General features: G+C 34.1%; 1 protein-coding gene across 4 annotated transcripts in view; it reads right to left on the reverse strand.

Moving 5' to 3' along the window:
• The window catches only part of LOC111039100 (nucleolysin TIAR), a 345265-nt gene that overhangs the window by 117616 nt on the left and 210289 nt on the right, over nt 1-17360 (reverse strand). Inside the window, exon 1 of one of the 4 annotated variants that reach the window (XM_022322697.1) lies at nt 3052-3630. The exons of the other annotated variants lie outside the window; for them this stretch is intronic. Coding sequence (XP_022178389.1) covers nt 3052-3229 — 178 coding nt within the window. The 5' untranslated portion in view covers nt 3230-3630. Of the gene's footprint in view, nt 1-3051; nt 3631-17360 lie in introns of those variants that run through there. 4 annotated transcript variants of the gene reach the window in all.

Genomic DNA, 17360 nt, shown 5'->3' on the forward strand with positions numbered 1-17360 from the left:
TTTACATAGGTAGTGTGTATTTTATGTTACGTTTAAATCTCATATCAGTATTATAGAAACATAACTGGAAAATGAATGTTTATCAACTACGAGTATCATAAGCAATTGAGTATCCGCCTACCTTATATTAATATAATCCAATTTTAGTTTCAGATAAGGACCTGGGTAAATTATTTAAAAATTTGAGAAAATTAAAAATAGTTGACCTATGTTTTATTTTGTTTCATGAAAAAAAAATCAAGATACATAATATTAACTTGTATTAATTGTTGTACGTTCTTTTTCTCCTTCTTACCTAACCTTAATATTAATATTAATTCAAATAATTGTATAAAAATGTTTGTTTTGTAGGTATTTATAGTTATATCAGGTAATAAAATTTCATAAAAATATACAGAAACGTTTATTGTAAATATAATTATATGCGCAGCAGCTCTAAAAAACTACCACTCATTTTAAATGTAGTACCTCTTAGTTTTAAAATTGTTTTCGTACGTTTTTTTCTCGAAATTGCCATCTGGTATATTCTAATTTCCATACAAAGTAGACTATTATCGTAGCTTAAAGTTATTAAAAATTAGCTTGTTCGATGTCATTACAGCCGTAACTGTAATTGTTATTTTCCTGCTTTATTTTCACTAAACATAACCCCATAGAGAAATTTGGTACAGACGACTAAACTATGAGAGCTATACCTCGAAACCGGCTCGAAAAGAGGGTGCAAAAATCAATATGCCGCGAGGGGCAGGTGTACCTACACAGTTTTTTGTATTCACCGTTTTTTGACCCCGGAGGGAATCTGGTGCCATTAAACCCTCTCCCTTTTAGCAACTATGGATGTCCCTGGATGAGAAAAATTTCACTGTCTGGTTCTCATTGAAAAAAATAATTATGGAGAACCGTGATCATAAATTAAACACCCAATCGTTTAGCTTAATCGACTTCATCATATAAAGGTTGCTTATAAAAGCTATTTAAATAAATTTTAGTAACCACTATTTAAAAATTTATTAATTATATTGCAGAGTTATTGTTGGTTAGTGAAAAAAAATACTTAATTAGCTTCGTTCTTAAATTTAGTAAAAAAAAATAATCATATACATTTTGAACACAATAATACTATGTTTTAAGTAGATGTATATAATATAATATGTTATGAACAAAATATATTTAATCATTTGTTTTGTGGCTATTCATAAAATCGACTTAATATATAACAATATATTTATTTTGTAATCATATTGTAATGTAGATAAATTGAATAAGAAATATAGTTCAAATTAAATACGTTTTTTTGACGAAGTTGACTAGTACAGAATTAATTAAATTGTTGATAATTGTTTTAATATCTGTTAAAAACAACAAAAAATAGATCTATATAAAGGCCTTAATACTTTAAGTGTAATTTATTAATACTACATAATATAAATATTTTTGTTTCATTTAATTCAAATAATATAACAGACCTAAAATTTTTCAACGATTAACAGATGATGCAAATTAAAAATATAAGAACTAAATAGTATTGCAATCTTACATCTCTGTTGTCGTAAATACTAATAATAAAAAAATATTCATCAAAAATGTTCAATAAAAATACTACCTATAATATACTACTTATTCAGTAATTATGTAATACGGATGTATTATCATTTCAATTTATATTTTAATATCAGACGGTATAAATTGCAAACTTGTAAAATATATAAACTTCCTTCGATATTTAATTGAAATGATTAAGTTACAATGAGTATTCTATATAACTACGAAATAATACTACGAATGTTTGTAATTAAATTATCAGTTATGAATGATTTTAAAGTTTTCAACAGTGTACTAAGGAAATTTTCATGTTATACAATATGAAACACACTTTTGTAAATGCATTAATTAATCATTCAAAAACAAAACACAAGAAAGGTAAAGAGATTAATAAACAAATGATTCCACCTACTACTAGCAAAAGTACGTTTTAATTAAATCTACGGTGATGACACTTAAAAATTGTTTTATAAAATAAACTAAATAAACTCCGACTCGTAGAACAAAATCAGAATATTATAATAAAGGTGACACTGTTTTGCCGATAGTGCACCTATGAGTAGGCATATATACCTATATTAAATGGAACAAAAAGTAGCTAAAAGTTTATACAGTTTTTTCTTCACCTTTATATATTATATAGGTACATAATATTATTATGTGTCAATCGGAAAAAAAATCATTAGTTTATCTCTCGCATAATATACATCGTAGGCACACACATACACACACACACAACACCGGAAACCCGTAGATAAGACAAACAAAACCCATGAAACATAACAAAGAGACCTAACCCTAACCCACACACGTCTTTGTTACTAATTTGTTGTGGTTTAACAATATATTATAGAATCGTATGTCTAATACGCGATGTCATGTTGTCCAATTTGGACGGCGAAGACCGCGACGTCGGGAAATACGTTTTCAGAATTTCGGAGTAGTTAAACTAAGATTTTTCGTCTCGCCGGCCGGCGAGACACCCGACGGAAAACCGTTACGAAAACAACGGGCGGCAGCAGCGGCGTCGGCGACGGCAGCGGTGGTGGCGGCGGTAGCGACCGGTGTACCCCGCTCCACGACGCCGCCGCGCAAGTATAATATAATACCACGACTATTACTACTACTACTACTACTACCACCACCACGGTAGACGGCGATACCGGCAGCTGTTCCGGTCGCGTGGCGTTGGCGGCGCCCGCGCGAAATGATTGCCGAGACGGTATAAAACGTACATAATATTATTATTTCATAGTATTGGTATGACTTTAATTGGGCGAAATGAAATTTAAGCTGTAACAGTGTGTGTGCTTTATAATATTATATTCGACGACTAACCGCGAACGATAACCACCGACTACCGGGCGGTCAATGATACCACGAGAGTAGGACGTATTATAAAACTATTATCGTCGGCTTCGTTATTATTCTAATACTTTAATATTTTTATTATTTATTATTATCATCATTATTGCGACCATAAGTGATTATTATTATCCGTCGTCGTACCTGATTTGTTGATGGTCATCTGAGGCACCACTGCGGTAGCCGTCATCTGTGGCGGTGGATTGTGGCTGAGTATGTATTTGGGTTCGAACTTGGAAGGTTGAGCGATCGCTATGGGCGCCGGGTTGGTCATGGTAGTCACTGTTGCCGCGGGCATCATCAACGTGGACATGGCCAACATAGCGGCGGCGGGCGGGTAAGCGTAAATCTTCGGCGTGGGACGACGATAGTGGATGTGACTTGGTGGGCACTCGGGACGTGTTTTATTTTTGATATTTCGACTTTTCGTGTATATCGATTCACCTCCTTTTCGCCGACATGTTTGTCGTAGATCAATCACGCGTACCTGTTCACAGGCGGTAGGTATAGAGACACTTGTGCGTACGTCCACCAATCGATGGTTTCGGGTGGTCGAAAAGGATCGAGATTCGTGGCGATTCTGGAGAAGACTGTCCCCACGGTGTGACGATTATACTGTGCTGACGACGAAGGCGACGGCGACTGCTGCGACGGCGGCGGCGACGAGCGGCAGAGGTCGCGACGACGGGACGACTGCGTTCGGACTGACGCTACGGCGGTGGCGGCCAAACAACCCCTCTGCGGCGGGGCAGCGCGGCACCGCGGCAGACGACGACTATACGCGAGTCCACCACCGCCACCGCCACCGCAGACTGTAGCGCCCTCTACCCCATTGTCTCTCCGCCAAAGACGACGGTATACAATTTATAATGCGTACGTCCGTGTATTATATTGGGGTGACTTTTTTCCTCATTTTTTTCGACCGCCTCTGAATCGTTTTTTTTTCTTTTAACACCCCGACGAAGTTCTTGACCTCGTTCAAACGGTTACACGAACGATTTCGGACTTATTTTTTGTTTTCCTTCCTGTCTCTCTCTCACTCTCTCACTCTTTCTCCCTCACTCTGTCTCTCTCCTTCCCTCCCTCCTCTCTATCCCTCTCTACCGATGTGTCTGCCTCTTTCCATCTATCTATCCCTCTATCTCGCACAAACACACACTCACACACACATACATACCTTGGCCACCGTCATAAACTCAATGACGTGCAGTCTTTATTTTAAATCCCTTAACCGCGTGCCTGTCTACCACTTCACACATTCAACACACACGCTTGAATAATAAGGCATTTCTCTGTAATATAACATTATTATTTCGACCAGGATAAAATTGCATTAAAATAAAAATCTTTGTATTAATTTTCTCACACACACGATCGTGTGTATTTGAACAGGTTGACTTTTACAAGCTAATAGTTTTTAGACTAATAAAACAACGATTCGGTGTAATACACTAATACGATTTGAATGATTTGATTATTTCAATAATAATATTATAACTACCGTCGTTCAGCGTATATTATGATTATTATTACAACTGAAATACAATATTGATGACGTTGCACCGCTTGCACGGCAAATAGTCGTTGAAAAATAATTGATGATATTATACACGATGACACGACGCGCAGTTCAAATATATGGCATAGGATTATTATTATTTTAAACGACGATAACAATATCGGATATCTATGCATGTTATTGAGTAAACTCGTTTGTTGTATTAAGATAGCAGACGATGTTCACCATCGTATAATAAATACACCGCAACCACAATTCATACGCACCAACAGTCACAGCTATGGTTCGTCACTTCTAACTACAGCTGAAATTGTTTTTTTTTTTTTTTAGAGTTGTCGAATTTTCACAAATGTACAACTTATACATAATATACCGGTGACTTCCAGTATAAAAGCCACGTATTTTTTTCCCCAATTGTAGTTTATTATTTTAGTTTGTAATTACTTTGGGTAATTTATGTATACTGACTAAAGTTGATATTAGTATTCCCAACAAAATTAACATTAAGACGACGAGTGGCGACGGCAGAGTAAAGCAACATACATTTACATAATCGTCTCTAAGACAAGTAAATGAGAAACAAATATAAATACCTATCTTAATACACAAAACACATATCACAAACTCTTGAAATATGAATATCAAGCAAAGTAGTGAAAACGTAGAATGGGGGTGACTGGCATATAACTCACATGTAAAAATATTAGTTTCCATAAAATTGAAGGCAGTTTACTGTTAAATTACGATTTTTAAGTTCCTATTTATAAAAATGTTAAAAATACATATATTTAGACAAATTATAAATTACTTAAATACCTAATATAATGCTTATTATGAATAGTAGACCATTTTATTATGGTTCGAATATTAGCACAGAAATATCATCGTTAAGTCACGTACGATTGTTTTCTATTATTATCATCGTATCACTGGTCTGAAAAATCTTCTACGAAAAAAAAATTTTAAATAATAAACTTATTATAATTAAAGGAACTCAATAGTTGTATTTAGCATACACGTGACCTTTGACCTATCTATTCAAAATGTGAAGCAGTATCATATTTTATAATTATAGGTTATATAATTTATAATCAAACAAACCGCATCATAAAAAGTAGGTACTAAACTATTAATTTTAACGTGTTAAGACTTTAAGGCAATCATTACGTACTAAATATTTGAAAAAAAATCACTATTTTTTATAATATAATTTTAAATATAATTATTATTATTATTTAGGTACGCAATACAAAATATTTCATCAAATTATTTTTTTGTATAATTCGTTTTTTTTAAACATTATATTATTTATATGTAGGTAGATTACAATAATTTTTTCAAAATATGAATCCATAAATTGGTACCATATTACATACATGACAAGGGAGTAAAAGTTTATGTCTCTGCAACTTTCTAGTCAGTAATTAATTCAAGGACATCCCTATCATATCGGCATTCAAATTTAAGCTTTAACTATGACCCCCCCTCCCCCGTGCCAAAAATTCAAAATAACCAGTAAAATATAACGTGTGTCTAACACTGAGTTTCATTTATTTTCACGTGGTTTTAATATATTTGCTCTTTTTCATAAATCAGTAAATTCATAGACAGACAATCAGTATAGATAGGTGCCATCACGTTATGTAAATAAATTATCTGAGTATTATGCAACTACACTGCAATATAGTCAATATAGGACATAAGTATTATACGTATCCGGACATTTCGGCGTGGCCATTTCGGCGTGGACATTTCGGCGTGGCCATCTCGGCGTAGGCGGTTCGGCGTAGAGCCGTTTCGGCGTGGGTCTATTTCGGCGTAGTCCTTTTTCATTTAATTATTTTTTCATTTTTTCATTTAATCGAGTTTAGATAATAAATGTTAGCATTGCTTATATTGTACCTATATATATATAATATTATATATATATCATTTATCAGTTTTTATCTGACTTTCGTTGGTTAGATGCAGGTATGCCGTATAAACTGTATATAATAATAATAATTTATATTCGCGGACCACAATACATATTTCATTGATACTAAATTCATATATACACTAAATGTCTATGCTTAGATTGATTGGTCGATTTTATCTTTAGTTTTATTAAATAATAATTAGAAAAATAATTATTGTATATTTTTACGATAAATCATTGTAACCCAAAATTAATGAAAAATAAAAAAATTGCAAAAATTAGTCAGTTAATTAATATTAAAATATGTACAAGTACACATTAAATCAATCACCCTGCGGGGTTTTGGCAAGTATAAAGGCGGAAAAAATTCAAAAAGCGAGTAATTTGAAAACATGTGGAAGTGAATCAGATAATACAAGAATAATAATGAAATTGGCGTGTTCGGGTAACATTAAACATTGAGCACCAGACGTTACAAAAGAAAACGAATCACTATTTTTGATGTTTATGTGTTAATGTTCCAAAGAACTGGCAAGTCGAACATACCTTGCTATACTGTAAGGAATTTTATGACATACAGTTAAAACGCAATATTTAAATTTGAAATAAAACAAAAAGGCAGAAAAAGAGGTTTATTTGATGTATAAAACTCTGCGGTATAAATTAGTTATTATTCTGTCGTAATAAACGTTTCAAACGTTACCAATTTGTAATTAAAATATGTTTTATATTTGTTTAGAGTTTGTGGCAATGTTTAACCAATATTGAACAAATAAAATCTGTTAATTTTTGTTTTTATTTTAATATGATAATTTTGCACTCCGTAACAACCGTTTTGTCTCGTGCACTCGATTTTATATTCCTCTGGTCGTATAGTGCGAACATTCAATGACTCATCAAATAAATTTGATTTAAACAAACTGGTGAGTATAATGTGAAAATCGGTGTAATTCAAAACGTTTTGTGATCCTTAGCATAACATTTGTATATAATATATGTGTATAATAAATAATGTAATAAATACATTTTTAATACTAAAGTCAACCGTGGGTTATTATGATTATCTACAGAGGCTGTGTGGTCAATAAATAAAGTGGATATGTTTTATTATTACCAGGATGTATATTATCTTTCGTAAATTTCCATTCGACGTAACGCCAATACATAATTTAAGGCATAGACTATCTTATACACACATATATAAATATATATTAATATTTGGAAGTCTTCGAGGATGTTGTATAAGCCGTTTGAATATATAGTGTGTCCGTTTTTCAATCGATTTATTATTATATGGGTCTCTCCGAAACATCGATAGCGTGCTTTTGCTCTTAAAACCGTCGCGTTGTCGTCGTCGTCGTACGTTTGGTTGCGGGATAGGTGGTGGAAGCGGCAACAATAAGTAATTTTTCGTGCGATTTATGAGTCCATTTAACCGTGACAAGGGATGACAGATATTATTGGTGTTATGTGCACACCCTTAGGCCGATTTCCTTTCGCTAGGTGGCGGGGTGAGGTGGAGAGTACTGCGGCAGTCCCCCAAATCCTTTTGCACGATGATTTTAGATGCTCTCTTTCTCGTTTTGCGTGCACCCGGTCGTCCGTCCGCGTCTGTCTCGCCCTCTCTATCCGCGCGTTTCTTTCTCTGGTCACGCATGCGTGCGATTTTGTCAAAACGCCAAAACCTTACCTATGTGTATGAATGCTTGAGTATGTGTGTGTACGAGAAAAATCAAGAAAGAGAGAGAGAGAGAGAGAGAGAGACTTGGATGCCGAGAGAACGACGACGAGTTAAGGATATCAAACTATATATATCTAGTATAACAGAAGTAACAGTAATGGTAGTAGAAGTCGTAGTGGTGGTAGTAGTAGTAGTAGTAGTAGTAGTAGTAGTAGTAGTAGTAGTAGTAGGAAAAATCGGGTACACGGAACAGGATTGCTTGGTTTTGTGGGATGGCTATCAGCAATTTATAAGCTTTACATCTGAACGGGTCCGATGCTATACACAGATGACGGGCGAAGGTGTGGATGGAGGAAAACTAACAAACCATCATTCCCCCCAACCCCCTACCACAACCACCACCACGCGTCTTTGTGCACCGGTGAGACCATTGATTTCGGGATTTTTCTTAAGACAAAAACCCGACTACACCGACACAACTGCCACGATCGTATCTGGCTCTGCCGGCATATATATAGTTCTATACGTACATGTGTGTGTGTGTGTGTGTGTGTGTGTGTTTGCGTGTGTGTATACACACATAGTGATATTATCATCACCTGCTGAGGCAATGACATTTCACCCCTAGAAAGAAAGAAAAACTTTTTCCAGCACATGGGCCGTGTCCACTTTATATACGTACACGCAACACGACCGCGTGCGAGACGACAGCTACGACGTCTGCCGTATACCTAATGCTGTTAACGTGTGTCTTAATGGGTACATCTAGTATCGGTTCGAATGATGAACCATTGGTCAATCAATCAAATGTCTGATGTATAAAACGCTTCAACATATTGTTACAAAATTATATTATATTTTGGGCATCATATACGTATGTAGGTGAGATACGTAAATAATTATGTAACGTTTGTGTATATGGAGTCAAATGGTATATACTATATACGTATCTTGCAGCTATATAAACATTATATGGTAATAATCTACATTATGTAGTATCTGAGGGTAAATCGATCCAGAAATGTAAATGTTGTGGGTATTTTTCTAACCAAAAAAGCGAGTTTGATTTTCCGCATAACAATTATAGTATAACATAAACACGCAGCCGTATGGATTGGTAATAGGTATATCATAATATTATAATATTATGCCGATTAGACTTGGAGGAATAGCGGTAGGTAATTTATTAACTACCCTATCGCGGTTTGCGACGATTGCATTAGTTCCGAAACCTACAACGACTCTACTTACGTGAATAATATATTATATTAGCGTCCGAGACATAGTGCGTATTTACAATTATATTGTACCCTTTCGTCGACTCGACGACAGATACGTCATTAGCGACGACATAGTACCTAAAATGCGTTATCCTGGTTAGCCGAGTTTCATCGACGCTATGCATTTAATGATATTTTAAATGATGATTGATATTGTTTATCCTTCATGGTGTGCTAAACTATACTTATGTTTATTACCCTTCATACATAAATATATTTTATACAGTTTAGCTATTAATAAAATATTTAATTACTGAGTGATTAATAATAATTACTCAACGCATGGGCGTAAAGTTTGAATACCTACTTGTGTTGAGAGAAGATCGATTACTGAGAACCTAAAATGAGCAACTAAAATTTCGATGAAAAGAAAAATACAATGTACCTAGAATTTATACATTAATGACATGCAGAGTTTACGCCAACTTTCAATATAATATTATAATGTTATTATGCATAATTGAGCATACATTTATAATACGATAATGTATTTATATGTTGCAAAATACAATAATTGTTATAATAATCAAAAATATTCGTGTGTACCTATACATGGCTATGTGTGTACCTATTGCTGACTCATTTCATACTGTAACGAGATCATACATAGTTGTATAATTTTAAAACTACATTATTTTGGATTAAAAATTTAATTATTTTAATTTAATATTGCAGTTTTTTTTATGGGGCGCCATTCTAGGACATTAAAATCTATGAAGACTGATTTTTTTTTTATGAAATAAAAATTATTGATATTGCCAAATAGTTTGGTAGAGTGCCCAAGTTAGTATTGTAAGAGTTTAGGTTATGACGTAACGAATAAGTAAAATTCCAGTTTGCTATAATATAGTCTCTCGAAGTATGAAACGTTGAGCATTTTTCAGGACAATCGGCGAAGCTGAATTTTCTAAATGTATCTACTATAGTTTCGAAAATGACCGATTGTTTGAAAACTTTATCGTTATGGATATTAGATGATTGTATGACAATGCGTGACGATAATGACACGTTCCTTTTTGTCATCATGAACAAGCAAACTGAACTGTGAAGATAAATTACATACGACTGTGCATTTTATTCACTGTATGTATAGAAAAGTGTTATCAAGTAATATGGCAATGAGGTAGATCGAAGAACTAAAATATTGTATATTTGCATTCATTAAGTATACATAGGACTGATGTGAAAAACTATAATTTGAGATGTTGGAACAAAATTAGAGTACATGTAGAATAATAATATGATAGTATGACTTGTCGCTTTGGTAAATGCACCCAATACTCTCATAAAATGTGTTTTTAAAACTTAAATTATTGAGAAAAAACGTGGTCGTTGTACAGGTACGCGTTGACGATGCCAACAAATCGCTGTTCGGTTTTTGATTGTTTAGGTCTGAACATTTGAGACCTCGATTCAATCAAAACGAAATCAACGATATGCCCTCCTCTCATTTATAGAGAGTAAATAATATGCATACACCGAGTGGGAATACTATATTATATCATTATGTTGTTAAAGAACTCGTGCGAGTCGATTGTGAGTTACAAAATTATGTATGTTCTGCGGTCGTATATTTATCTTCAGTACAAAATACATAGGTACGTACGTTACATTCTACTTTATCATCGATGTAAAAATAATAGTCGACCGATGTAATGCGCTTCTTCTCTTTATTATGCAAGTACTAATATAAAAAGTACCTATATGGTACATGATATAGGAACGCATCACATAATATACAGGAAACCTTGAAATTGAATGGCGACTGTTGTCAAACGTTAAACGAAGAAGCGTTCTTCAGAATAGTGTATGACGTCAATGTGTACAAATATTTTGTGTCGCGGACATTTCGTCTAAAGAGATCCTATTCACGATAGTTGATTTGAAAAAAACATCGTTTGTTTGCGTTCCGTCTTATTAAACGCTAGTATATGTATTATAATATATCTGGCAGGGTACAGGTGACGCGTTTTCGGTTAGATCGAACGATAATGTAATTATCATATACCATTGTCGTATATTTTGTAAAGGGACCGAAAAGGACAATCAGGGGGTACGGGGAGAGGAGGAGGGCGAAAACGCGTTTGGGGACTCGGCGCGGCTGCAGTAAATGTTGTCTCCCCTTCGGAAATCTCACGGCTGCCTCTACGGTTTTCGCGGGACTGTTTAGCATAATACATTGGGTTCGATAACCCGCGCCGCGGAGTTTTACGCGGTTAATACCACGACTTAAGAGAGTCGTGGGTTAGGATCGCGGTTGGGTTTAAAGTCACCCGGACGGTTCGGGCAGTCGACAACGCGTATTCTTGTGTAAAACTTTGTGCCAGCCGGAATTACTTTTCCAACAACCCGCCGGGGCTGCAGGGCTTTAGACCCGGTGTAAGCGTTGCACTGAACTAGCGTTTAAATCGGGTATTACAATAATTATTATTTTTACACCGAGGGTTCGATATAGCTTGTCGGCGGCGGTGGCGACGACGACTACGACGACCGCGACGATTACGATTCGTAAATACAATAAACCACGACCTCCGTGAGTCACACGGATATTATCAGCTGTCCTTTCAGCTGTCATCTATTTAAATATAATTATAATATGACATAAGGACGTAGATATAAGCTTCGACAGGACGAACACGATGCGCCGTAATGATGAAACCACTGTAGATATATGTGCTGATGACGATAGTTATGAAATATATATTATTCATTTTGTACCCATACCTAGGTATATAAAATCAAACTTACGTGATTGGTACACGCTACCATTATATAAACAAGTCTCCGAGATTGACATCTTTCGGATAAACGTAGTAGTTTAGTGTCACTTAAAAACAAGTAGTTATACCTAATAATATTATACTTGCTCTTAGTACATTTTTCTAAACTCAAAATGCTTTAGTGGTAGGTTACAAAGTATCGTTGTATTATGCAGTTTAATTGTATACCTGTCAATACTAGATTTTCCATACATCCAGCAACAATCATACAGCTATATTGTAATGATGTGTCATAATATTTTACTATAATATCATATTATGATAAAATAATATATTCATTTGGAAGATAGAATTTATTTATAACCTTCGAAAACATCAGCTAGAGTCAAAATGACAACAAAATAAGAAGAGAAAGGTCACTGCAGTTTCAATCCAACAACACAAACACCCTTAAAAAACATTGAGAAAAAAGTATTTATTTAGTATTTGTTGTTCGTAGGTAAATATGTATTAGTATTTCAAGTAGATACTTAGTAAAATTATGTAATTTAAATTGTTGAATTTTTTTTTATTTAAATTTTTAATAACAAATAAAACTCAATACAGCGGAAATATTTAGGTATCACCTTAAGTTCTCCTCACAATTTGATTCAACAAATTTAGAGTAAATTTACTAGGACATAGTCTTACGGTACCTAATAACTATGGACGATAATATTTTATTGAATACAATTATATATTTACATTTTAACTAGACTTAAAGTCCTTATGAATCAAATAAATAAATAATTAATATTGTAATATGAATAGGTAAATAATATGGTTCGATGCACTCGCGGATATATGGTGCGTTACCGTTCTCCACCACCGTCGATGATTGCCGCAGCTATATCTACCAATTAGGTGTTGTTTTTTTTTTTTGTCTGCAAGACGGCGCCCAAGGAGCCGTTTAAATCATACTTAGACAGTGTGACACGATAAAACACAACTCGTGTATATTATATATGCACTATGTTAACCTATATATAATATTATAATATTGTGTCACGGTGATAATAATATATGACAGTGAACGCACAAGTACACGACACCGGTCCGGGTACACGAGATGGGTTGACATCTTGTGTTGGGCATTATAAAACGCGGCGGCGGTGGCTACGTTGTTACCTATATAACAACTACACGAGTCGTATTTGTTACACGACGTGTAAGGTTCGAAGACAGCGACGAGTGTCGGGTGGTCGGAGAAGGAGGCGGGGGAGGTTAGACACACCGACGCCGGGCGGGTCGTCTTCGTTTACCTGCCCACCACCCGCTTATAATAATAATAATAATAATAATAATAATAATATATTATTATATTATACCGTAACACTATATAGGCCGCGGTCGCGGTTACACGTTTACGCCATTATGACAAAATTATTATAACTTTGCGGCAACCATGCTCGGCTAGCCGAATACCGTATCGCACTATGCTCGGCGACGTTGTTATTATTATAGTATATTATTATTATATTAGTGACAACAACACCTGAAAAGACAAGCGCGTTACGACTGTGAATGGGTATGGCGATCGAGAAGAAAATAATAAGTCACAGCCAGTCACAGCTCTGACACGCTCATGAATGATAGAAGGTAGGATTTTTGTGAAGATTGAACTTAATGGTTTTTGAAAAAATAATAAATATCTGTAAGACTAATACAGTGATTTTTATACTATATAGGGAGCCCAAACTCAAAAGTTAACAAGACTTTTTAATCGTATGCGGAATCGAACAATATTCAGTATGCAGCAGTAGTTCTCAATCTTTTTAATACCGTGACCTAAATTTCCCCCGAAAAACCTTTTGCGACCCACATTGTTTCACTTTTCGACAATTTGTGAAAAAAAATTTTTTATTACACAAATATTGAAATATGTATACATTTTTATTAGGTATTTAGTTTTTTTGTAGGTTTATAATTAATATAATTAAAATGTACTTTTTATAATGAGGTACATAACATAAATTTCTTGGAATCTATATAACTCAAAAAAATGTTCCCGACCCACCAGTGGGTCGCAACCAACACTTTGAGAAACGCTGTAGTATGGTACACAATTATAAAGTACGAGTGTATTTTTCGTCGATAAATTAGATGATAGAAAGAATACAAATTTAAAAAAAAACACAGGAAACATTTTTTGTTTTGTGAGTCAGAACTATTTTTGAGTTGGGATTAATTATAACATTTTAAATTTTTTGTTCAAGTTTGGTCCAGATTGGATTTTTTAAAACTATAGGTTTGACTCGCTTCGATTTTCACATAATTATTTATTATTTATTAACCGGTTTCTGACACTTATTCACCGCGGTTTGGATTCGTAATATTACAAGAGTTGTGCGATTCGTACAATCTTATACTTTCGATCCTTATATTTTCTGTCACAAAACTAACGCTTTACCAATTGTTAAAATCACTCATTCACTTGGGGTAAGTCGACTTTGGTGGACGATTTAGTTGTCCGGCATACTGATGCAATAAAACATGTTCCGATTCACCGATAAAGTGTTGGGTGTAAACATGTGAATAATGACTACTAACAGTATACAATGTTACGAAGATTTGTTATCTCGATACATATTTTGTAACGGCGTCTACATTTTACAAGATGGTAGATTATTATTTACCCCAACCCACCGATTGAAGGTTAAGAACGCATACGACATTATCATACATCAACAATTGCACCAAACTTACACGAATGTTTGGTATAGAATTTAGTCCATCGATATGATAATAGTGGTAATAAGAGGTATATGATCGTTGAAGGCTTTGGGGCTGCAGTTGAAAATGACCTGCAACTAAAAAAGTCTAGCGTTTCCGGTTTCTGAGGGCAAAACAATTGACCACAACTCACAATTTAATATTATTATGTTGCAGTGTTCTAAACGCGCCTGTGAATTTAAGTATACTATACTGTATTATGCAACAGTAACATTTGAATTTTTCAGAAATAATTATTTGCGACTGCATATAACGGTATTACACCGCTGCAGTCGCCGTGGCGTGTATTATTTTTCATAATATAGTTATTTTACTGGTGAAATTTGGGCCACCTAAAACGCTCGCGTAACATCTTGTTTGTAAACATATTACTCAATTTCGGTGAAAAGATTGTGTGCTAGACATAAACAGTAATAAATAAAATGATAACCAATTTTTCATGCAACTTTTCGAACTCTGTAATGAATTTTGTTCTCGCAAGGGAATAGCGGATCGCGTGATGGCGCGGTGAAGGGATTACTTGGACCAATATTATATTTTTAGATCATATTTTTACTTGACAAGATACTTGGCAAATTTTTTTTCACAAGCCACGATGTATTCACAAAAATAACCATGATAACATCTCGAACATTTCAAAATAGCCGCAAGGTTAAAAATATATGAATACAAAAACATCGTTGCCCTCGGTAAATATTTCCTTAGCTAATACGTATGTAAATTTTAATTTATATGGATTACCGTCATAACAATTATAATGATAATATGACGTTTAATAACATTAAATCTCGCATCTTCAGCCAACAACTAGATAAAACAAAAAGTTCCCTCTTTTCGTATTATTATGTTTTATAATACTAAGTGTTCGAACGGGGCCGGATTAAAAGCTGCCCATGAACAAAATTAATCGTAATGGCGGCTCCTTTTCCCAGAGGAATTGCATATTACAACAATATAACTATTTTCCATTTACTTACTAATTAAAAATGTTGTACCAGGAACATAATTCTTAATGAATCCTTCGTTTCCTTTTTAGTGTTGCCCCATACCTATCTATTTAAACTATCTCGCTCTTAATTTCCTTTTATATATTTTCTTAATCTTACATGCTTAATATTTTATGATTATTTTATATTAAAAAACGTTGTAAACCAAGGCGGTATATTACTATGTAGATGTATATTTTTAATATCAGTTACTACGGTCCATTTTTGTTTTAGATAATAATATAGTTTTGTAAATGTTTGTATATTTTATCATTTGTATATCAGAACTACAGATATATTCGTTCGGTAGTTACGCGAAACTATGTGTATGTGTGCAAGGTTAATATTAAAATACAACACAATTATACGTATGTTTAGTTTACAAACTACAAATAGAGCATAATATTATTATAATATACTGCAGCTATAACACAATATATCAGACTACCAAATTCTAATGGATTTGACATGAAATAATGTTCAGTTTTAATATTTAAACCAGTATTTACACAGTATAAATTATTGTGTATATACAATGGTGCGATTTATGCATGAAAGTACTATTGTACGAAGTGCAATCCCACGTGGAAGCTATTTAAATTGGGTCAATGCAGACTAATAGTTGTCGATGTGGATATAATATGTTATTTCGATGTTAAACAAAAAAAAAACTATATAGATGTACTGCAATAACATAAAAATGATAATTTTATGATTGTGTTTATTATTATTATTGAAACGTCGCTTTTAAACGACCTCCTAGGACGTTTGCGTCTGGTTCATGGCGATTTTATTAAGTCGCTGGTATTCTGAACAAAAACGTTAATACTCATTTTATAACCAATCGAAATCGATGTATTATAATATACCTACCTACGCGAATGACGCGACGACGATGATGTTTAAGACTCCGTGTTTTTATGGTCATTTTATATTGGTGTAGTTGTAAAATAATAATATTATATTATGTAACGAAAAAACACGAGTCAAAAACTCAATAATATCCATTTATCCATTGTTTAATTGAGATTGAGCGTGTGTTATAAATAATAATATCTACCTGCGAGGAAATTGCATTGAGTCAAAAGGGAAAATTATGAACGTTAAAAAACGAATGTGAGCATATATACCAGATATCTATGATTATTATTATTTATTACTAATAGTATTAGTCATTACTATTGCTACCAATGTTTTATTCGTCAGAAAGTAGTCCAGCGGGTTTGATGTGAAACTTATTATTATTATATTTTATTATTATTATTATTATTATTACTCGAGTCGGTAAAAAATATTTCCATACGATAAGCGAGCAATTTCTGATGGTCTTCGGGGACGTTATTTACACGTTTTGGTGACGGCCACGACGATAACGACCGCGGTGGCAAAGGCGCTGACGACGTCGGGGCTTCCGGAGTTCTACTCTTAATCACCGGAACACCGGGGAGGCGGAAAGAAAAGAAAACCCGGCTAGTTTTCACACTTAATTATAAGTCTGGATCCGTTTAGTTGGAAACAGAAGTGGCGCTGGGGTGATATGGTGTCGTTGTTAGGTGGAGGAGGGTGGACGCCTCGCG

This window comes from Myzus persicae, unplaced genomic scaffold (assembly GCF_001856785.1).
Source record: "Myzus persicae strain clone G006 unplaced genomic scaffold, MPER_G0061.0, whole genome shotgun sequence".
Taxonomy (NCBI): Eukaryota; Metazoa; Arthropoda; class Insecta; order Hemiptera; family Aphididae; genus Myzus; species Myzus persicae.